The sequence below is a fragment of the Neopsephotus bourkii genome, unplaced genomic scaffold (genome assembly GCF_033783945.1).
Source record: "Neopsephotus bourkii isolate Nb327-2 ecotype Australia unplaced genomic scaffold, CSIRO-AGI_Nbou_v1 NB_107, whole genome shotgun sequence".
Taxonomy (NCBI): domain Eukaryota; kingdom Metazoa; phylum Chordata; class Aves; order Psittaciformes; family Psittacidae; genus Neopsephotus; species Neopsephotus bourkii.
In genome coordinates, this window is record NW_026900624.1 from 14,511,855 (window position 1) to 14,534,216 (window position 22,362).

A 22,362-nucleotide genomic window follows, 5' to 3' on the forward strand; every position below is an offset into this window, starting at 1 on the left:
TATCTAAGCCAAGATTAAGACAGTTCTGACCTAGATTTTCTTCAAATCTCAGTGTAGATCTTCAGACGTTTTCCCTGCTCATAGATTCTTCATCCAGAAGAAGGGGGTAAGTCTGCTCATATCTCACAGATGGACAGAAAATGTTGGGAGTCTAAGTTTGCTCATCCCAGCCAGAGACAGCATTGCTGGCAAAACAAGAGCTGTGTACAAATGAATTCAGATAGCCAAGTGGGTTAGATCCACCTCCTGGCACCTGGAAAGGATTTCTCTGTGATTTACTATCATCCTACCAGTGATGCAAGATTATCTCTGGAGTTCAGGCACAACGGCTTTTCTTTAGCTCTGGAGGATGCAACCAGTTGCTACCTCAGTCCTTCAGAATTTCATGGGAGATCTTTCTGTCTGTTCTCCCCAAAGACTCAGCCCAGGTGTTCTCTTCGCTTCTGCTCTCCCTGTTGACCAAGTGGGCAATAGCCAATTCTCCCATGCAGAACCAAGGTATTTGTTTATTCCAAGTTTGGGCAAAAAGGGGTGCTAGGTGGTATCCCACAAAGCTAGCACACCACTCCATACAAAATGCACATATTTGTACAATTCAGTTCAGGATACTACCTCACCATAACTCTCCCAACACTTAACGATTGGTCAAGAAACTTACATAAAACTACCTCATTGATTCCTCATTAAACTTGATCAGGGAAGGGTGTTTTAACCTGGGCAGGAGTCTTTCAACCTGGAGGCATAATTGTTAGTATTATACCACCTTTTAGTATTATGATGAAGGCATAATGAGGATAGTTCATCTAAAGGATACCCTAATCATGTTGTGCTGACATGTTGAAGTCATACCATGATGATGTCCATGTGTTTTCAGGACATACCAATCTTCAAGATTAGTTTTTCCTGATTAGAGATTCATTAGCTCTGTTTCTTAATCCACCCACACAAGGCCAAAAGCATCTCCCCAGCTATTACTTCTCTTCCTAAGTCAGGGTTGTTCCCAGGTCATCCTGACCTTTTAGGAGGCCCTTGTTTAAGGTTTTCCACAGTAACACAAGATCCAATTTTTAACTATATGTCTGCATAATGTAAGTCCTATTTTTTAACTATATGCCTACAACATTCCCACTGTCTGGAGGGGAAAAGACCCTGTTCCCAGTGGAATTTAAAAATATCACTCATATGATAAGAAAGGCTAAGGAAGAAGCAAGCACATGCCTCCTCTGGCACACCGGCAGGACAAGCAGATGCCCCAGCAGCCAGCTCCCAGGCTCCAAGAATTTGCCTTACCTGCTGAAACATCCATGTCTAACCCAGACAAAAAGCAACAGCAGCACAAATCCTGTTCTGTTCTAGGTTACGTGCAATGAAAATAACTGAAGTTCTCCAGCAAAGAAATTAGAAGAGGAGATAGCCAGTCCTGCATATTCGCTAATGGTTTAAACTTTTACCACAATATCTTGTTATTTCTGAAAATGTTTTAGTCCAAGCTAAATCCCAAACTTGGTCCTTTTTATATTTTCTTTTTTTATTAAATTTGTCCCTGCTAAGAAACAAAAATCTCAGATTATGGGCATAAACAAGAACTAGAACTCAAACAGAACTCACATTAACCAACATTTTCAGTATAACCTTCAAAAATGTTGATGTCTGTGTCTTCAATCTGAATATATAAGTCAGGAGATTGTTATTGTAATTATTAGGATTCTACTTCAGCATACAAAACCTGACACAGAAAAATTATCTTTATGGCAGCTAATTCCCTCTTGAGTTTAATTGCAAAATTGTTTAATCATTTCCATACAAAATGTTTCTGTGTCAAAGTAATGATTATAGTGATGGTATTAATGCAACCAAGGGGGAGTGTTCTGCCAACATATTGCATTTTTAATAGTTTTGTTATAATTAATAGAAAAGAGTTAAGAAGGTTTCTAATGGCTTAGATGGTTAGGAGCTTTCCTAACTGAAGTCAGCTAGAAAAGTTATTTGGCTTCTGCCACACTGGGCATGATGGTTTTTGTCTTTTGAAGAGCAAGGATACACGTTTAAAACTGTGGTCAGTCATTGTGATGGATGGACTTTATCTGGACTGGGCAATGATGTGACCTTGTTCCACGGCAACTTATCTGACGTTTTCTCTGGCCACGTCATTCTGCTTTTAGCTGCTTTCTGTGCCTCTGTATGACTCAGCAAAGGCAACATTTAAAGTTGGATGCTGAGCCATGTACTACCCCAAAGTTAATATGATGTCCTTTGCGTAACCTCCCAATTAATGTTTTAAAAAGGAAATTTGTGTGAGACAGAGGAGTCTCCTCTGTTCTGACTTCCATGTCCTGGGCCTCAGCCAACAAGGGAGACACACTCAAGGAATTCACCACTGGAAAAGCAAGGGCAAGACTAAAAGTTTCCCATCACATTTGGAGAAGGACCCCTTTGTGGGGACCCCTGAACTGAGGGTGGTCTCTTTGCTGCTGCTTGCACCTTCCCCCATTTCACAGCCACAGGAAGGGAAGCAGAGGCCTGGGCCCATCCCTCAGCAAATATTTGACTTCTCATTCACAGCTTTCAGAAAGAACCAGGGAGAGACCCATGAAACCTGAGCTGCAGCTTCTTGTTTCTCACAAAAAGACTCTAACAGTTGTAAAAACAGAGATCCTGAGGTTTAAACCCTTCCTTCCCACAACAGCATGCTTGGATGATGGCCCCTAACCAGCTTTCCAGTGAGACTTCAGTGTGGGAAGGAAGGTGCCTGCCCTAGGAAGGGAGCTTCCCTGAAGGAATGAGTGGGCAGGGCGGGACTCTTCACCTGGAGAGAAGCTGACTTAGGTGATCACAGGTGGATGAGAGGGTGGGTAGGAGCTACACATGCACTCTTCCCCTTCAGTTGCAGGAACTAGGCTGATGGAAGAAAAATGAACAGGAGGTAGTTGACCACACAGCAGAGTAGAGGTGCTTGCCACAGGGTGTTGTGGCTGCACAAATAGCCCCAAGGTCAATGTGTATCTGGATGGGTGTCTGGAAGAGACCTTCATTGGGGGTCCTTGCAGGTTGAAACAGGATAGTGGGTAGACAGCCCTCTAGTCTGGAACCATTTGGGATGCTATTATAGTCATAAAAATTTCCTGAAATAAATGCTGCCTGTTAGTTTTGCACCAAGCAGGCTTTACAATTGTCACACATCATCTATCCCCACCACTTCAGTTTGATCCAGTATCTTGACAACTGCAGAAAGGACACAAACTTATTACAGCGTACCCTAATTTGACAACAGCGCAGTCATATGCCACCCTTCACCTGGATCAAGTCTCAGGGGACAAGTAGGCAGTGACCTGGCATCACTACTGCAGGCTCACAAAGGCTTGAAATATTCCTGAGAGAAAATCAGTGCTTCAGGATTCCTTGGCCCTCCCTGCAGAGGCAGGAACTGGACAGAGAATGGAGGATGGTCAGGGTGGGAACTGGACAGAGTGTGGCTGCAAGCCACCATATAAGCTGCACCCATCTCCTCTGCATTTGTCCCCGGCCCTGGCTGGCAGTTTCCACTCTGCTGAAGTCCAAGAGCTTCCTTCCAGGATCTTCCCTGTGGATCTCACACAGAGTGTGTGTGGGCCAACAGCTCCACAGAGATGCAGTGGATGCTGCTGTGGACGCTGTGACGCCTTGGGGTCACTGCAGCGCAGGGCATTGTGGCAGGGAGACAGCAGGAAGCCAATGGTGAGTGCATGGAAGGGGAACCGTACAAGTGATTCTCCTGAGAGCTGCTGGGGGAGAGAGGGAGCTGTGGTGTGAAATACGAGCTCCTTCCTCTAATAGAGATAACAGGGTTTTATTGAGGGACAAAGTCAATAATGCAAAAGCAACAGCGCTGGGCAAGTGACTGTAGCCAGAGGTGCACTGATTAGTATTTCTTACAGGTTTATATACTTTCACTACTGCGTTAGTCACATACATATTCATAATTCCCACGTATAGGCAGGGAATACTATAACTATCTCCAGGAACTTATCATCATAAGTCTCTTCCTCTTGGTGTCTGCGCACTGCTCTCCGGTGATTGTGGGCAGTGGTCTTGAGGATGAAGTAAGCAGTCTTCCTCATGTGAGGAGGGGTCTTCAAGATGAAGTAAGCAGTCTTCCTCTCGGTGTACTTTTCACCTTTGGCACAGTTGGATGCCCCAGTAATCACACAACTAGCTGAAACCAGCTATATCTGTAATTCTTCTGATAGCTGGCAAAGATTTAGAACAGTGTGTCCTTCCTGCAAAACTTATTGTAGGATGGGCAGACAAGGAGTATCCAAAGCTAGTAGATGTTTGGGAGGCACTGTCTCTAAACTGACTGATAAGTAGAAGGATGGTGTGAAGCAATTTATTCATGTTTAGTGGGGCCACTAAATTCCAAAGACTTACAACACAAACATTATTCTTTATCTTTGACCTAAGTTAGGCTAAAAGTACTTTAACCCTGTGCTTTCCAGGCACTGGCTTTTGTTATATCAAGCCCCTCCCCACCCCCCATTTCTTTTACCTTTACAATTTTTTTGCTGTGACTCCACTTTGCTCAAGAGTTCTGGCCATTTTCAACTTATTGTCTAATCCTGTGTCTTTAGCGAGCTTTGCGAACTCATACAGTTATATCCACATAGCAACACCTATGATTTTCGAAAGCCAGTACATTTGTGTGTTTATCACAGTGGGCAGAAGCAAAACTTTGGCAATGTGACTTCCAATCGTCACAGAATCCCAGACTGGTTTGGGTTGGAAGGGACCTTAAAGCTCATCCACTTCCAACCCCCTGCCACAGGCAGGGACACCTTCCGCTAGAGCAGGTTGCTCCAAGCCCCATCCAATCTGGCCTTGAGCATTGCTAGGGATGGGGCATCTCTGGGCAACCTGTGCTAGGCCCTCAGCACCCTCACAGGGAAGAACTTAGTATCTCATCTGACGTTTTCTAACGACGGCAAGAAAGCCGGCGCGGCAGGTCCCTGGGGTACACCGTGCTGCAAAGGGCGCTCAGAGAGAGGCCCAAAAGCACTGAGAGCCTGGATGAACCCCAGAGCCACCACCCTACAGGCGCAGACGCCGGACCCGGGCAGTCAGGACAGGAGAGGGGGAAAGTAATGCTGGACGGGAGTGGAAAAGCTCGGCCCCAGCCACGCCTGCGCGAGAAGGCGGCTCCTCCTTCCCGCTGAAGTTTGTTTTTGATCAGCCTGCTGTCATCCAGCGCCAGCGCTCCCACCTACGGCCCGTACGAAACGCATGGCCTCCCGCGGACACGTGCAGCAGTAGGAGGGCGTTGCAGCACACACCCCACCCTCAGCCGCCCTGCAGAGACGGGACCCGGAGGAGCAAGGGCGGGTCAGGCGGCAGCAGCCGCGCGTCTGTCATTGTAACGCGGCTTGCAAAAGGGACGGGCAGATCACGGCACCCGGGCATCCCGCGAAGTAAGCGGGGCACCCAGGGGCGACCTGTACCCGCGCAAAAATTCCTCTCACATTCGCAGTGAGGACCCGGGCGTCACCCCGAGTCGTTATTTTCCTTACTCATAAGTTTAAGGCATAAAGACGGTTCCCCCGCCCCGACAGCAGAACCCTACGTGTTATCTCTCGTGGTCAGGGCGAGGAAGTCTGCACAACATTCTACCGTATATATACTGAGTTTCTGTTATCTTGACTATTCTTCCCGGTTCCGTTTCCCTTTTAAGTCTCATACCCGCTGCCGCGGTCAGAACCGGGTCAGGACACACCGTAACGTATGCAAATGAAGGTCCTGGGCGCCGCGGGGGGTTCTGGGACACACGCCCCGCTTGGGCGAGGTCTGCGTTACTTCTGGAGGCGGGGCGAGGAGTGGAAGCGGTGTGATGTCACGTCCGGGTCTGGCTCGCTGCGTCTTATCGTTGGGTCCCGCGACAAGATGGCTGACTTGTCTCTGGACGAGCTGATACGGAAGCGCGGTGTAACCATGAAAGGGAGGTAAGCGGCCGGGAAGGCAGCGACCCGGGACCGGAGGCCGCCGGTGGTTCTTTTGCTCTTCCTTCTGTCATTTCGTTCTAGAGGCTATGGGTCGCAGCCTGCCTCAGCGCGGCCCAGCCATATACCTCGCTCTCCCCTTCCCATTGGCTTAGGCGTTGTTCTGCGGGACCGTGCCTCCGGTGCAGATTGGCGGTGGCGGCCGTCGCTCAGGGCTGGGGCTGGAGTGGACTGGGGCTGGGGTCTGTGCCTACACCTTACCCCCTGTGCTTGGCTCTGCCCCGTGGGCTTCGGCCCCGGCAGGGCAGGCCCGGCCCAGCCGCTGCCTCTCCGCTCCGTTCTCGGCTTCTTCTCGTTGCGCTTTAGATTTCTGGCACAGGCCATTGCTTCACTGGTACCTCAGACCTGCGCCTTCCCCACTGCCTCCTGCTTCTCCCCGCTGATTAACCCAGTGGTGTCCCCCAAGACGGTATCAGCAGCCCCCCATCCCTCTCGGCGTCGAGCCGCCCTGTATCTGCAGCGGGAGCTCTCTGCCATGCAGTGCCCTGGGGGTGCCCGATCCCCCCACAGCTCCCTGCGCGGCTCGTTGAGCAGCGGCACGGTGCATTGTGGGATGGCCGTGGGAGGTGGAGTTGTGCCACGGGGAGCCGTAACTGTAGCAAAGCTGATCCAGATCGTCAGAGGCGAGGCTTCAGGCTGCAGTGGCTCCGTGAGGATTGCTGCCTGGCCCTTGGAAACTGTAGCAGAGTTAATGGTGCTCTGACAGATTGTTTCAAATGCTTGGGTGGATGTCGAGTGTGTTACATGTTAGCTACAAGATTACATTCTTTCCTTGTACAGCAGATGTCTCTGGTGTAGGCTGGGCCATTTAGTCTAGTGCAGCTGGTGGCAGTTCTTACCTGGCTTCTCCTTTAATAGCTTTTCATCTTCCATTTTGCTGTAGTCTCTTGATGCTTCTGAAGATCTTGTCCATGGATTTCTACCTGTCTGTGTTAGCATAGCATGCTCCTTTTTTTCTTAGTTTGTTGTTGGAGGAGTGGGGTGTTAAAATTTGTTTTATTTAGGGGTCATTGGGAAATACTAGATTTTTAACTCTGAATGTCTCCACTTAACATATCTAGTATTTTAAAAGTTATCTGCTGACATACGCTAGCAAAATGTTCACTTTTAAATCCTAGTCTACACAAGGCCTTGGCTTTGCACTTCCATTCATGTTATCCTGCATATTTGGAACAGTCTTATGTGGCTTAATATGCCAGGCACCCACTAGATCCTTTCTCAAATCCCTCCTTAACTCTTATTTCTTCCAGGAATTCTTCCTGCTTTTATTTGCTGAACAATAGTCCCTCTGCAGCACTGTAATACTTTTTGTGCTGTGTTTGTCATATTCAGTTCACTTGTCTTAGGTTCAGCCGTAACTGTTCTTTTTCTCCTTCCTAGTAGCTGGTCCAGTGCTGCTTTGGCTTCAGTCTGAGAACAATGCTGATAACACACCAGTATTTTACTGTTTTATGTTAAATGTTTTACAGTTGCCCAGTAGCACTTACCCTGATCAAGGACTTTGCAGTTTCCCATGCTCTGCTATTGAAAAGGGGCACAAGAAGCTGGGAAGGAGCAGAGATAGGACACCTCACCCAAACTAGCCAGAGGGGGTATTCCATATCGCAGCATGTCATGCCCAGTACAGAAACGGGGGGAGTGACCTGAAAAGCCCAAATCACTGGTCAGATCAGACTGGGTGTTGGTCAGTGGGTGGTAAGGAATTGTATTGTGCAGCACTTGTACTCAATTTTTCCCCTTTCACTTTTTATATTCTCTCCTGTTATTCCCGTTATCATTATTATTATTAGTAGTAGTAGTTTTATATTATACGTTAGTTATTGGACTGTTCTTACTTCAGCTGAACTCATTCAGTTCTTTTCCCCATCCCACCTGGAGGGCAGGGAAGGAAGAGGTGAGTGAGTGTCTCTGTGGTGCTGAGTTAACAGCTGGGTTTAAAACCACATCACTTTAAAGCAAAGCATTTCTGAGGTAGCTAACTTGACTTTGTGAAGGTTGGATAAACTGAATAAACTAAAATCACCATATCTATGCTGCTCAGTAGTCTGGATGAAACAGCAGAAGAATCTTTGCCTGTAAAATGTACTAATTCACAAAATATTCAAGACAGAGAGTGGAGTTCTGGAAAATTAAATATTTGAGATTTCCTTTTATTTCAGGTGCTGTGGCACAAAATGCCTAAGCAGTTAATGCTGCTATAGGGTAAGCAATTCTCTACAGAAGAGGCCTGTTTATGAGGATGAGCACTAGTCATCAAAGGCAGTATTAGTTTCCTAACCAAATTTATTAGTTTGTGTCTGTAATGGTTTCAATTAATTCTGGTTTAACTGCTGATATATATATATTTCTGGTTTACTTTGGCCTCCTTTAGGCTTATTAAAAAGACCCAATCATCCAGTCCTTCTGCACCACTCTGAATGCATAGCTAGAATTGCAAGGGAAGTCTTGTTCTCTGTGACTGTTACTTTATAGGTATTGTTAGTCTTCTATATTATTCTGGATATATTTTAATAAATGGTCTTAGTAATACTCCTGTTTCTTCTAGCTAGTTTGCTTTGGCCGCATGGGGGTGCAGCCATAGGATTCTTAGCTACGTAACAAAATGGGATTCCAGTCCTAGCTCTCTAGTTCTCTGGACACAAGAATGAAAGAGATGGACGGGAAGGTTTAGTCTTTCATCTTGTTTGTTCGGGTTTTTTTACAGATCCCTCCACTGAAAATACATATCCGTACATAATGTTAAGGTTGTGGGGTTAGATCTGGAAATACTGATACAAAGGTGTATAATGAATTCAGGTTGCATCATTTGAATTTCTGGTGTTAGCATTTTGAGTGTTTCAGTAAATTCTAGATACCTACTTTTAGACTTCATGATACTGGATAATATGTTTGAGAAAGCTGATGAACATTGTAGCCCTCTGTAGCTCATCTGAATTAAAAAAAAAAAACAGCAAGAATATTCTTTCAGTACCTTATCTTTAAAATTTCTCTTACTACTTTGTAATTTTTTTCACCCTCTTTTCTCATAAAGAAACCCAAAGGGAAAAAGATAACATTAAAGAATACTTAAAGGAGGAGCTGTGTTAAAACATTAGGCAAGCTGTTTCCTTTTAAGGGGAGATTTTGAAAAAGCAAATCAAACCCGTAACAAGAAGCTAGTTTCAGCTTTCACTACATAATGGGCTGCTGCTTATCAATACTTGTGTACAGCTGCTGTCCTTTCTGTGGCCTATTACCTTTCTGTCCTCCGCATTGTGATGATGATGTACTTAAAAGTAAAGTCCATTGAGTGTGGTAGTTCTGTTAGTAGGTTAAAGAAAAGGCACTGATGTTTAAAAGTGATTTGACTGATAAATATTTTTGCTGGTAGTTAATCAACTTTGAAACTGGTGGCTTTGAACTGAGATTGGTACTGGTGCTTATACATCTTAAAATCCAAGCTTCTGTGCTCCCACATACCTGAATTTGCTGCCCAGAATTCTTGAAATCACATGTAGTTCCATGTTTTCTTTGTATCAGGATGTAGTAATGTATTACAAAAATGCTTTATTAGACCTGCTCAGTCCTGAAGCTAGAAAATGTGTTTCTGTTCTCCTTTGTCTTCAAAGGTTTTCCTAAAGTACCTAAGCTGTTGATGAATTTTGTTTAAATATAGTATGTAGTTAGCACAGCTGAAGTCAGACCCTTTACTGAAGATTGTAAATGTGAGCTTAAGGATGGATTTTGAAAATCGGTTCCTTAGCTGTTTATGTAGAATGTAAAATCCAGCATAAACCAGCTTAGGAGCTCTGCTGTTGTATTTGGACATCTAACCTGAGTGGATTTCTGTGCAGTAATCGTGAGCTTTTGTTTGCAGTAACACAAATACTTTTATTGATACTGTATCACATCTTACAATGTCTGAAACTCTTTCCCTCTTCAGGCTTAACACAAGGCCAGTGTATGGAGGTGTAAGATCTCGCATTGGGATCCAACAAAATCTTTTAAACAGACCATCCCCAGCTGTCGGCTTCCAGCGGACATTTGATGCCCGACAGAAGATAGGTCTCACAGATGCTCGACACAAACTGGGGGTTAAAGATGCCCGTGAAAAACTGGTTCAAAAGGATGCTCGGTTTAAAATCAAAGGGAAGGTGCAGGATGCTCGAGAAATGTTGAATTCCCGAAAACAGCAAAATGTTGCTACTGAAAAGGTGACCAAAGTGGTGGATGCCAGAGAGAAGATCACCTTAAAACGGAGCACTCCAGCTGCTATCAGCCCAACTATGGGAACAGCGAATCCAGCCGTGAAAATCACCAAAACTATCCAAGTAGGTCAAGCACATCACCTCTGAGCCCCTCGGTTATTCTACAGCCGTCCAGTAGAAATGATAATGCATGAATGTGTTCACATGTTAACAGTAGAAGCGATGGTGATACAGTTCAGTCCAGCCTGTAGGGCAGTATTCAGAGCTTTCTGGGTGTTCTTGCAGTTGTTTGAAGTTTTTCGTAGGACCCCCGCTGTCATTTAAGATTTAATGTGAATTTGGGGCCCAGTAAAGATTAAAGCAACACTCCTGAACACCAAAGCATTAAAGTAGCTGTCCTGAATGGTTATGTAGTCTCTTTCCTACCTAAAATCAAAGTGAATGCATGCATTTTTTGTCATTCGTACACCACCCCTTTTTGCGAGTTTGATGTGGTAGATTGTCCTGTCCAGATAACTGGCTTATCCTAGCGGTGGGGTAACAATTTAGAATACAGAGCTATGTTTGTGTCTAAGAAGATGTAAAATTCAGTGGGTCCTTCCACAATATCTCATGTTTCTACTTGTCTGGTTTTCAGGAAGGCACTTGCTTCCAGAGAGTTGCCTGATTACATGATGCGCTCCTGCTGAGGCTCCAGTTTTATTTCAATCGCAATATAATCACTTGCTCACCCTAACCTGCTGATTTCCTTCGACAGTTTTCTAATTTCAGTTTGCTGTGTGTGCAGGATTCTTGGCAAATGTCTCTGAGAAACAACTGCTGTTGAGCTGTGTGTGTATTAGGTACTGTGGGTAGAGTCAAAAGAGAAGTTTCCAGACTGTCAGGATTGTGGTTTGAGGAGTGGTTTTGTTCCTCACCTCTACAAGCATGTAACTGAAGTTCCTAGCCTACCTATTTCATGTTCCTCCTCCCCCTTGGCTTCCACATACCTAGAAAATCTGTTCTCATTGATTTGAATCCTAGATGAGTCCACCTTCTGTTCAGCTGTGAGTTTTGCTCAAGAGTATTAAACACGTTTCTTCTGTAAATTAGCCTAGGAAATTTGTAGGTGGAATTTCAGGCTAAATTTACTGCCAGGATGACCTAAGAAAGAGAAAGGACTCTTGTAGCAATAAGAAGGGCTAATCATAGAGCAATAGAGCAGTCTGTTCAGTAGTAATTTAATTAGGAAGGTAATTAATGTGCTTCTAAGCCAAATCACCACCATCAGCCATTAGGAGTTGAACATTTTCTATGAAGTTTCTGGGAGTTATAATAGTTTCCAGAGACTTGGTACAGTAGCAGTTTCCTCTAACCTGCTTGGGTTTTTTGTTTGTTTTTTTATATATATTATTTGATTTGACCTGTGGTACTTTCTGTTTGTTAGATAACGTCATGCAAGAAAAAATATTGTAGAGTACAACAGTGATTAAGACTGTGGACAAAACCATGCATGTGAGAAATTAACTATTTTTGGTTTTAGGATCTATACTAAAATTCCGAATTTCTCATGGCCCTTCTCTCTTCCTGAATGTTGGAGCAGAATCAAACTAAAGTATTTTCATCTGACACGCAGCACACAGCTCTGATGGTATTGTGGTCTCGTTTCTTGTAAAGGAAGGAAAAAAGCCTTAGAAAGCTAAAGAATTTCCATAACTCTGCTTGTGTTTTTATAGGACAGGTACCCTTGTTTCTGAATTGATTAGCAAATTGAAACATGAGGCTGCTGTGGTATAAGTTACAGTCTAAAGAAAATGCAGATCTGAAGATTTTACTGCCTGTATGGAGTGTTTTTGGAAGAAGAACCATTATTTTCTGTAATGGAAAGCTTCCAGCTGTTTCAAAAACTAAAAGGGCTTTTCTGGGGAGAGATGTTGCTTAATTACAGTTGGTGAATAGTACAGCTGCATTCCCTGACTACTTCTTTTGTGGTTTCCCTGTTTCTTGGGAGAACAGGCCACATAAATGTCAGCTACACTACCCTGTGCATCATTTTATTCCACTACAAGCAATAGAGCTTATTCCAGCTCTAGTGTGAAAAAGCAGTATATACTACTCCCTTGAAATAGAGCTGAACTAAACTGTGTTGTGTCCCAACTTGTTGAGTTTGATGGAAATAGGTATCTGGTTCCTTCTAGCATGAAAGATTTTCCCCATTCCTGTTTTCATGTTGGCAGAAATGTAAATCTAGTCAGTGCTGGCAGGGTACTGTCCCTTTCCCACTAATCTTGGACTAAAACTCAAGTAATTTGAATCAGTTTCCCTATGTGGCCTTAGGTCTTAATTTCTTCAGTCAAGCAAAGCTATCTCATATCTAACACATTACAGCAAACAGACATTATCTATAGCATTTTGTGGTAATATGTTTCAAGAGCAGGAGAGCGAGTTTCATTTAAGTGGTCTCAGGGTATCAGCTAACAGCTTTCATCTGAAAGGAGGATCTGGTGGACTCTAATGTTTAATGCTTTGGTTCTTTCTCTCTAACTGTAGCAGAAGGCTCCAGTTCCTGTACACTCTCATCCAGCAGGAATGAGGATCAATGTGGTGAACAACCATACACACAAACAGGTGTGTGCCCTTGCTCAGTGCTCTTTGTTACCTTTTGAAGGGGGGAGGAGGGTGTTCATGAACATTGGAACATGCAAAGAAAACTTTAAATAGAAAAGTGGAAGATCTCTAACAGCTTAGCTCCCTATTCTTGCGTGCTTAAGACACTGCTGTGGTAATTGAATTTTTCATTTAGTCTAATTAATCTTGAATCCTTATATGTTATATGAAGTAGGTATTCCCAGTTTTTATCTCTGTGTGCTAATGTTTTCTCTAGAGAGTGTGACCTTTAGCTCTGATGTCTTTCTGTAAATTTCTCAGTGACACTACTTCAGATCCAGCTGTTGGTTGTTTTGGTTCAGCATCCTGCCAGTCTCTTCAGAGAATGGATATGATTGTACATGGTCAAGTGTTCTACAGTGAGGTGGGAGAGGGTATAACCTTTCTGCAATCCCCACTGTGGGTCCCTGCTGGGAACCTGACAGTGAGTGATGTTAACTGGTACTCTGATGAGATTTCAAAGTTGCCATATCCCTCGCCAAGCAGACTCTGAGGAAGACCCTAGAATTTGTGTTGTCTCTTCTGTGATCTATTGTAAAGATCTTTGTCACAGCCGCAGGCCATTCAAACACCTGACCACCTTGGGTGCTTTCAGGGAGGAAATATTCAGTTTTATTACTTGTTTTGTGTGTGTGCATACATGAAGTATTACATGAAATACTGTGAATGTCAGTATTCCAACATTGTGTCCTGGGCTGGGTTTTTTTTGCCTCATTTATGTGTATGTTACTTCTGACCTGCTTCCCTCACCTGTCCCAGGTGCTGTCACTTAAGGAAGTGCCTTCATTATTTTGACCTCATCACTATAAGCTTTGAATCCATTTCATCCATTTCAAACTCAAGTCCATTGTCGTGACAGCTAGTATTTTTCAGGGGTTTTCTGTGCAGTTCTCCTCTGTTCTGCCATCACTTTTGGGGTTTTTTCCTTCATAGCATTTCTGTGACTGGAACAACTTTCCCGATTGTAAACCAGAACCTTGCTGACTATGAAAACCCACGTATTTTGCAAGCTTGCATTGCTAATCTCTTCATTTTTATTTACCTTTCTACTGAATTAATGGGAAGCTGTTTTGAATTGTGACTTCTTCTTTTCTGGGCAGTGCCACATGTTTGTAATTTTTTTCTTAGCATTACTTAAAGTCCATGAAAAAATTATTTGTGTAGGAGCTTATGTCAAGATTATAAGGCAGGGCTATGAGCATTAAGTTGAACTGGGAAATTCATTATTCATTCAGTAAAGCTCCTAGTGTGGTGTTTTCTAGTGCCAAACACATATGTGCTGTGTTGTGGAAAGCAGACTACTCAAAAGGAACATTTGGTTCGGATGTATTTGGGAGTCATCTGCTTAATTTAAAAACAAACAAACAAAACCCCAATCAGATGCACAGGCCTCAGCTTTAAAGGTAGCAGAGTGCTAGAAAGTGAGACACTGAGGTTTTATTCCATGAATGTGTCTTCAGCAGTCCTGATGAGTTCTAGAGATTTGGAAAAAAACATACATGTTTCAGTACAGCTTTATTACAGCATTTTTGGAAAAGAAGTTGGGTAGTTTTTACACTGATGTTTTGAAATGGGCTTGAATACCTTCAGCTTTTGTGCCTCTGGCCTGCAAGGGCAGAACTAAAGTCCAGTGTAGTCATGTTCATTACCTGACGAAGGCTGAAGACAGGAGCAAACTGCTTATAAATCTACCTGCTCATAAAATATTAACTTGCTTCTTTTCAGGGTCTCTATGACATGGAAGAAGATGATGAAACTGTCTCTCCCCTTGCTAGCAAACAGATGAAAATCACCACAACAAACAGTTTCCTGCACAACACGGTAAGAGATTATCTGAACAGTCCCCACCATGCCATGCTCACATTGGGTGAACACACATGCTGTAGCTTTACAGGGCTTATGTTCTTTTAAAGTATGTAAACGATGCTTTCTCCTGAACTATTTGCTCTTTGCCCCACCCTTCTCTTTGTGCCAATGATTCTAAGTGTTATTTTTTTAGGACCAATTCCTTTTAGGCTAACTGATTTTATAGGCCTTTTGCAGCCAGAATGTGCTTTCTTACTTGCTGGCAGGTTGCTGCATGTTAGTTCTTGACTTTCTTCCTATTGGAGAAGGGTTTTGAGCCTATCTTGTTATTGTTTAAGCAGGCAAGAAAGGAAAGCTTTCTGCTGCTTCTAGAGACTGGACATCAAGGCAGGAAATCTATTGCCATGCAAAATCTTAGTTGGCAGTTTGCTGGGGAGTGCCAATGCTCTGGAGAAGGTGGAGTTTCAACACGGACAAATGCGACGTCCTGCTCTTGAGATGGCATAGCCCTCTGCAGCTTAAGCTGAGAACTGACTGGTTAGAAAGCAGCTTTTGTAGGAAAGAGCCTGGGGGTCCTGCTGAGTGGTATACGAGGAATGAGTTAGCAGTGTATCCTTCCAGCATCAAAGGCCAGCTGTAGATTGTGTGTTAGTATGATCATAGCCAGCAAGTCAAGGAAGATAATTATTCCCATCTGTTTGGTGTTTTGGGAATGCACCTGGAGTTCTGTGCCTATTTTGGGGCTCTGTGATACAAAACAGACACGGGCAAACTGAAAACAGTATAACGGAATCATCAGAGGGCTGCAGCACATGTGTGAGAGGGTGAGAGCAGTGTCTCTTTAGACTGAGAAGGCTGTACTGAGATCTCTCCACTCTCACTGCCTGTTAGGTCATAGAAAAGACAAAAGCCAGGTCCTTTTTGGGAGTGAACAGGGAGAAGACAAAGCAACAAATGTGTTGCAGCAGGAAAAATAAGGTGGAGAGGGGGCACAGAAAGTCGTGCAATTCTCAGAATATTGATCAGCATCTGGCACAAGGACCCAAAGAGATTGTGAAATTGCCATTCCCAGATATTCAGTGTTTAACTGGACAAAGTAGGGTGTACTGAGCTAACCTGATATGTCTTTGAAGTTAGCCCTGCTTCAGACATGAGGATTGGACATACATTTACCCTAAATTATTCTGTGGTTCTGAAAAAAGTGAATTCATGTGGCTTTACCATCACACAGGCAGTCTAGTGAAGTGATTATGCCATTTTCTTTTTTCTCATGTGGGTACTCAGAATACACCTCCTGGCATTTGAGAGCCTTAAAAAACAGCCTTATGGGTTGTCTGCTTTTTTAGGTTTTGCAGGAGTAAATGTGTTCTCTCCAGTGTTCATAGCAGCTACCAAACATGATTTTTAGTCTGGCTTTTTAAACTCTGGTAGTTTCAACTAGAAAGGTTACACTCCATGCTTCTGAAATATTGCTCTTTGTACTAGGTCTTTGTACAGCTCAGTCTTATTGTTAATGAGCAGTTTTTGTGAACACTTTGTAAAGTAGTTGAAAATCTCTGCATAAAAGGAGCTTTTCAAATTCAGATCACACTGGTAAAGTTCATTTAAAAAGAATATGAAAGTAAAAAGTGCTTGTTAAGTGAGGGAAGTGGTTTTCAGGAATAAACATACTTTTATATGCTCATGTCCAGAAACTTGAGTTGATTTCTGTTTCAAAGCTGAAACTCTCAAGCACTGTAGTGGTTTTGACACTGGAAAGGACTTGCAGTTCTTAGTGCATGCTAATAATATTCTCCTGCTGTTGGTGCCTCAAAGAGAGGGATGACTTTTGTAGCCTGCAGCTCTCAGAGATACTTTCCTTCTTCCTCAGACTGGGCTGAGTGGCAATAAATTCTCTCTGTCCAAGACTGTTCCCCTGACTAAAGTGGTCCAGAATGATACATATACAGCTCTGCCTGCACCTCCCTCTCCTATGCGAACAAAGGCATTGGCAAACATGTCCCGGACCTTGGTGACAAAAGAAGAGCCTCCAAAAGAACCAGCACCCATTGAGGTGAGCTTAGAGAAGTGTGAGATGCTCTTTATAGAAGTCTGTGAAACATCTGGATCTATGATTCTATGATACGAAACTTGCTGTTTGTTTGTCATATGAGTAGCTTATTTCTGCCTGCCTTCCACTAGTAATTCTGGGACTCCATCAAGCTTATTTTGATAACTACAACCCATGTCCCAGGAATTTGAAATTTATCTAAATATTCTTTTCATCAAAGTTTATTGGGAAACTGGGAATTCTCAGATAGCACATCTTGCTTCTCTCAACTTTTCTCTCTAGCATGAGAGAGCTCATGGTCCTGGAGGAATCCATGTTACAGGGAGGGGCCAGTTGTTTGGACACTCCTTGGTGGCTTCCATGTCCCTAGGAGTAGTGTTGGAACACTAGTAGGTATATTGTCTTCTGTCCACTCCTGTTAGCAAGAAGAAACAGAATTCTTTCAAATACAGCTTCTTTCTGTACTCATGAGACTTCTCAGGCAATTTGTAAACAATCTGGCTGGAACTGCTTTGCAAAACTGCCAGATGTTGGGTACAGGTAACCCACCAGGTGTTCCCAGGCATGTTGAGTTCAGCATACCATGTTTGGGGGATTGCTGGCTGATGCAGAGTGAAGCAGACATGGGCTTAAAAGTGTGGGCATATGTATGTGGATTAAGTTAAGTGTTATACTTGGGAATGAAAGAGAAAAGTTACTTCAGAGAGAAATTAACATGGAAAAGGGGCTTCTTTATCGCCATCAGATGAGCTGGGCTTTTGTGACCATTGGTACTTCCCATTACTAGCTGTACCTCTCCCCTTTGGGTGTGTACAGACTTTCGCAGACATCCCTTTAGTGACTTTTTTGGTAATGCTTTCTCTGCTGTCCTGCCTGCTGCCCTCTTTATGGGATGCATTTGTTTGTGTTGACAGCTGGCGTTCAGTCCTTTGGAAGGTACCAAGATGACAGTTAACAATCTGCATCCTCGAGTCACAGAGGAAGACATTGTTGTGAGTGTTGCTTACTGCCAAACTGTGGATGAGTGACGCTTCTTCCCTTATCCTACTTCTTTTGATAAGTTGGTTGGTCTGTGGTGAATGTAGTGAAGAGGAGTATTACGTGGGTTTGCTTTCCTTGCAAAACCTTTGAAGGTTCCTGATCAGTTTGGGTTTTGTTCTTAAGTCAGTGCTTAAGATGGGACAAAATTCTGATATCACTAGAATTCCCCCAAATGATGCTTGGTGTTCTCCTTGCCCTCATCCAAATTATCTAGGCACTTCCATTCTCAGCAGGCTGAGAATAAGCCTGATCTTCATGTGTGATAAACAGTATAGAGTACTGGCCTTGAACTTTTCTGCTTGTGCAACCTGTATTACTAATTCAAAGTACTCATACTATAGCAAACACAGACAAGCATCAAGATTCTGCTATGTGTTTACTCAGCATGATGGGTGGTGCAGTTAGGAAACTAAGCCTTTCTTACTCAGTGTCTTTGGTCAGAGTGGTGCCTTTGGTGTGACCTGTGGTCATGACTAACTCTCTGCCCTCAGGAGTTATTCTGTGTGTGTGGTGCCCTGAAACGAGCCCGTCTGGTGCACCCTGGAGTGGCTGAGGTAGTATTTGTGAAGAAAGAAGATGCTATCACAGCATATAAGAAATACAACAACAGGTGCTTAGACGGTAAGTTCAAGGCCAGAGTTGCATTTAAGATAGATAAATCAACAACTTTTGCCACCTCAGTGGAGAGTTTAAAAGCATCTCGGATGCTATCAAGAGAGAGGAAATGCCAGTAAATCAGTTTGAGCTAAGTAATGTAATACACTTGTGCAACCAGCTAAATATATACACAGTTTAAGTAAAACAAAAAGATTTTCCTAGAAAGAGAATGCTCAAAGGTAGAGGCAGGTTCCTGGAGTTCATTAGTCTAATTTCCAAATGAAATTTCTTTTGCTTCTAATTCATTTGCTAGAGTTAGATAGTCCTTACAAAGGCTTTACCTGCTTACAGATAGCTGTTTGCAAAGTACAAGTAAAACTAGTATTTTCAGAAGTCTCAAGGTGTCACCAGAGCCATATTGAATTTGACTTGTAAAACAATTAGTACTGGCTTCTCCATAAACTTTGAACAATGGGATTTTTAATCTGGATTCACCTCCAATCTAAATATAGACTGAAATTAGCTTTTAATTTTTAGCTGGAAATAGGTGCTGCTTCTTTCTCTAGACGAGTGATATGTTGCGATCATCAGATGAGGACTAGGCAGCTGAGAATGGGAAATCCTCTTATGTCTCCCACATACTAGGTACAAAACCCTTGTACTAAAGGGTTTGTACCTAATACATGACTTCTTAATTAGTGTGATTGTTCACATTGTCCTGAGTATTTCGGTGGCTTTTCTGTTGCTGTGATTTTGCAATAAAAGATGTATTAGCTTTTCTTTCTGACATTTTCCCAGCATGTGAAACTCTTGCTTTCCCTGTTGTGTGGTATTTCTGATTGTGATATTGTGTGATATTGCCCTACCACAATTCTGATTACTTTTTTGATTATATTTTTCTTTAGGTCAACCAATGAAATGCAATCTTCATATGAATGGGAATGTGATCACCTCAGACCAGCCTATACTGCTGTAAGTGTCCGCTGGGTGGGGGAAGAACCAAACGCATTTGCAGGCTCTGTTTTAAGAGGAACCTGAGGGGAGGAAAACTGTTGGCAAGTTATTGTCTCATTAATATTTTCCTTCTCCTCTCTGTGCCACTCTGTGTTAGAGCTGAGGGAAATACAGCTTGACTCTGTAGTGTTCCCAGCCCTTTAAAACCTTTGTCTCTGATACTGGATATTGTTTGGGGTTTTTTTTAATTATTATTATTTTTTATTTTTATCCTCCAGCCGATTGAGCGATACCCCTTCAGTAAAGAAGGAAGGGGAACCACGCCGGTCAAGTGCAAGCGCCTCCTCAAATCCCCCAGCTGAAGTGGACCCTGACACGATCTTGAAGGCACTCTTCAAATCTTCAGGGGTCTCTGCCTCTGTGCAGCCCACAGAATTCAAAATCAAACTCTGAGAAGGGGGAGCAAGAAGTGGACTGGAAACCCATTATGTTGGGGAAAGAAAAGTGCAGGAGTGCAGATGTTACTTGCATTTGCCTGCCTTGACATTTTTTGTTTTCTATGATCACTACCTTACTGTACAATAGTGTTCCCTCTTGTGTGTGTGCTTTCTGTTTTCATAGTTGGAGTTTTCTTCCATGATTTTATTTTTTTTTCCCCAAAAAATAACCTCCCCTTTCTGCCAATACTGAATTACCAAGCATATACCATGTAACTCCATCCTTTACTCCAAAGCCCCTAGTGGCCATTAAAAGTGCACATAGACTTTGAGGGAAGGAGTGGTGATCTCCTTCTCTTTTCTTCTGACTGACCTTTAACTAGAAGGTGTATCCCCTTGGTTATCAGCAAGCAAGAGTACCACATTATGTCTGAAATGGCTGCACTGGGTACAAAGTCAGATATGGCTCTGTACAGGAAGCACTGTTTTGCATCTTTGACATGCTTTTGGTGGCATACTACTTGATTCTGGCTGTTGGTCATTTTTCTGATCAGCAGCTGTAACTGCGAAGTGTGAAAAACTCAGCCTCCTACTGTGTATAGCAGCCAACAGAGGCATAAGGCAGAGACATGCACAAGTCCTATACCTGTTGCCCCTACTGGAAGGGGGGTTTACATCTACAGCAAGGTGGGGAGTGGGGAAAGGCTGGCGTTTGTACAATGAACATATTAGTCCTGTAGGGTCAGGGTCAGTTGCTCTTTTCTGGACTGAAAAATAAGAATCAATCCTGTGTTCAGAGCTAGAAGTCCAAGTGTTTCATTCCCATTAGACTGTATTACATCCTCCTGCTGATGCAGGGTTGTGATTTGATTTTATTTTTTTTCCCCCTTCCCTTGCTTTCTAACTTACCCAATCTCCTATAAAAAAGGAGGAGCTGGGGCCATTTTCAGATGCTAAAACATAGGAAGCAGTCTTTTCCTGCACCTGAGAACTCACTTTGGGAGATGTCATTTGAGCAATGTTTGGCAGCTGTGTGGGCTCACATGCCTGAATTTGGAGGATGCTTGCAGCACTTCATGACTTCAGAGAGCATTTTTGAAGAGAAAAGCAGGTAGCAGTCTAAGGAACACAAGGGAGAAGAGCCTTAAGCAAATCCCATGCAGAGCAGCGAGGGTGTACCCTGGGCCAGTGAGCATCTGTGGGGAGCCGCAGGCCACTAGGTGGCACTTCCAACACTTCCTTTTGTTATTACAGCGTAATTGCCGTGGATGTTTGAAGTCCCAGTAGCTCCATTCGTTTGTATTTGTTCAAATTGTATTGTAAGAGAGGAAAGCTGAGAGCCACTTCCAGGACGCAGTTGGGGTTTGAACTTGATCCTTCTAGCTGGGAGGTCAATCCATTCTCTTCAGCTCTGCTGAGCTTCAGTGACCTCTGTAACCATTGTAGGTCCGGATTTCATTTCTTGCAATCAATCCTATGTTTCTTTTGCTTTCTCGTTCTGTATTAACTCTTTGCACTTATCTAGCTCATGCAAATCATTCCTTTATCTCACTGTATCACTTTTAGCCATTGAAATAACTGAGGACTTGGCAGGACTTGTCTTTTTTTTTTCCAAAGAGTACTCTCTTTGGTTTGGAAGCCACCAACACCATTATTGCTATGGTGCTTCATGTGAACAACAGATGTTTGTAGGGGAGGGTACCTCAGACAGCCATGGTTCTCCTTTTTTAGATTGCCCATCAAACACTTGTGTTTTAATTAAGAAAATGAAAATCAAATGGGGGAGGGGGAGGAAACATTAGGGGTTGGAGAAAATAATGTATTACCTGTTTCTGAATAAACGTTTGTTATACAGAGAGTGGATTCTAAGCCTTTTTAGATGCTGCGAAGCAACTGAAAATAGGTGGAGTTCCAGTCAAGTGTGCTTATATATCAATATAGAAACTTTAAAACTGGTAATGTAATGAAGAGCAAGAGGAGTATATGGATGAGAGAATTGATCCTTATATGCTTTTTAATTTGGATTATTGAAATTAGTTCCTGATTCTTGCTACTAAGTGGGAGAAATTTGTGTCCCCACCTAGTTTAAATTCCATTATCACAGAAAAGAAAATGGCCTTTGTTATTGACAGCCTAGTAATTAAGAAAATTATTTTAGTAAAAAATAATACAGCTGTCAAATGCAGGGTACCTGTTCTAAATGCAATAGGGTACTTTCCTTATTGGCTGGATAAAAAGGTGTGGAGATATGTATTGTGACTGCAGGCCTCACCTCAAGGGAGGGATTAACTGACTTCCTCAGTGCAAAGGGCCACTTGATTAGAAGAAAAAGGTCAGGTTGGATGGGGCTTTAAGCAACCTGGTGTAGTGCAAGTTGTCCCTGCCCATGGCAAGGGGTTGGAACTAGCTGGTCTTTGAGGTCCCTTCCAATCCAAACCTTTCTATGATTCTGTACCTTGTCTCTTCTGAAAGAGGCATTCAAGCTTTTTTTTTTTCTTTATTAATAGATTCATATCAATTTCAAAAGTCAAATAGCAAGATCTCTAGCTTGCTGTTAAAATGGTGCATTGTGTTAGATTATCTGTCAGAAATCATGATATTAACATAATCCTTTTGAA

At 43.1% G+C, this 22,362-nt stretch overlaps 1 protein-coding gene and 1 non-coding gene across 5 annotated transcripts; one reads left to right on the forward strand and one right to left on the reverse strand.

Moving 5' to 3' along the window:
• Positions 1-5,408: 5,408 nt before the first annotated feature.
• Positions 5,409-5,557, reverse strand: LOC133218394 (U12 minor spliceosomal RNA). Its single transcript, XR_009727141.1, has one exon. It is a non-coding gene; the product is annotated as a U12 minor spliceosomal RNA (small nuclear RNA).
• A 256-nt stretch (positions 5,558-5,813) lies between these two features.
• Positions 5,814-21,600, forward strand: POLDIP3 (DNA polymerase delta interacting protein 3). 4 transcript variants are annotated; one of them, XM_061362561.1, is made up of 9 exons: positions 5,814-5,969; positions 9,949-10,336; positions 12,743-12,820; positions 14,585-14,680; positions 16,536-16,718; positions 17,630-17,707; positions 18,248-18,377; positions 19,259-19,325; positions 19,586-21,600. In XM_061362561.1, the coding sequence occupies exons 1-9, from the start codon at positions 5,911-5,913 to the stop codon at positions 19,758-19,760; spliced, it is 1,254 nt and encodes a 417-aa protein (XP_061218545.1). In that variant the 5' UTR covers positions 5,814-5,910; the 3' UTR covers positions 19,761-21,600. The 4 variants fall into 4 exon arrangements, with proteins under 4 accessions (XP_061218545.1, XP_061218552.1, XP_061218569.1 ...); XM_061362568.1 differs by having other exon boundaries at positions 12,746-12,820; XM_061362585.1 differs by lacking the exon at positions 16,536-16,718.
• Positions 21,601-22,362: the final 762 nt, after the last annotated feature.

What these genes read in the sequence shown, in the direction of transcription:
- POLDIP3 (XM_061362561.1), top strand. Translation starts at nt 5,911, where the DNA reads ATGGCTGACTTGTCTCTGGACGAGCTGATACGGAAGCGCGGTGTAACC. An exon ending in AAATCACCAAAACTATCCAA is followed by an intron (nt 10,337 to 12,742) that starts GTAGGTCAAGCA and finishes CTCTAACTGTAG; the next exon opens with CAGAAGGCTCCAGTTCCTGT. An exon ending in TCACAGAGGAAGACATTGTT is followed by an intron (nt 17,708 to 18,247) that starts GTGAGTGTTGCT and finishes CTCTGCCCTCAG; the next exon opens with GAGTTATTCTGTGTGTGTGG.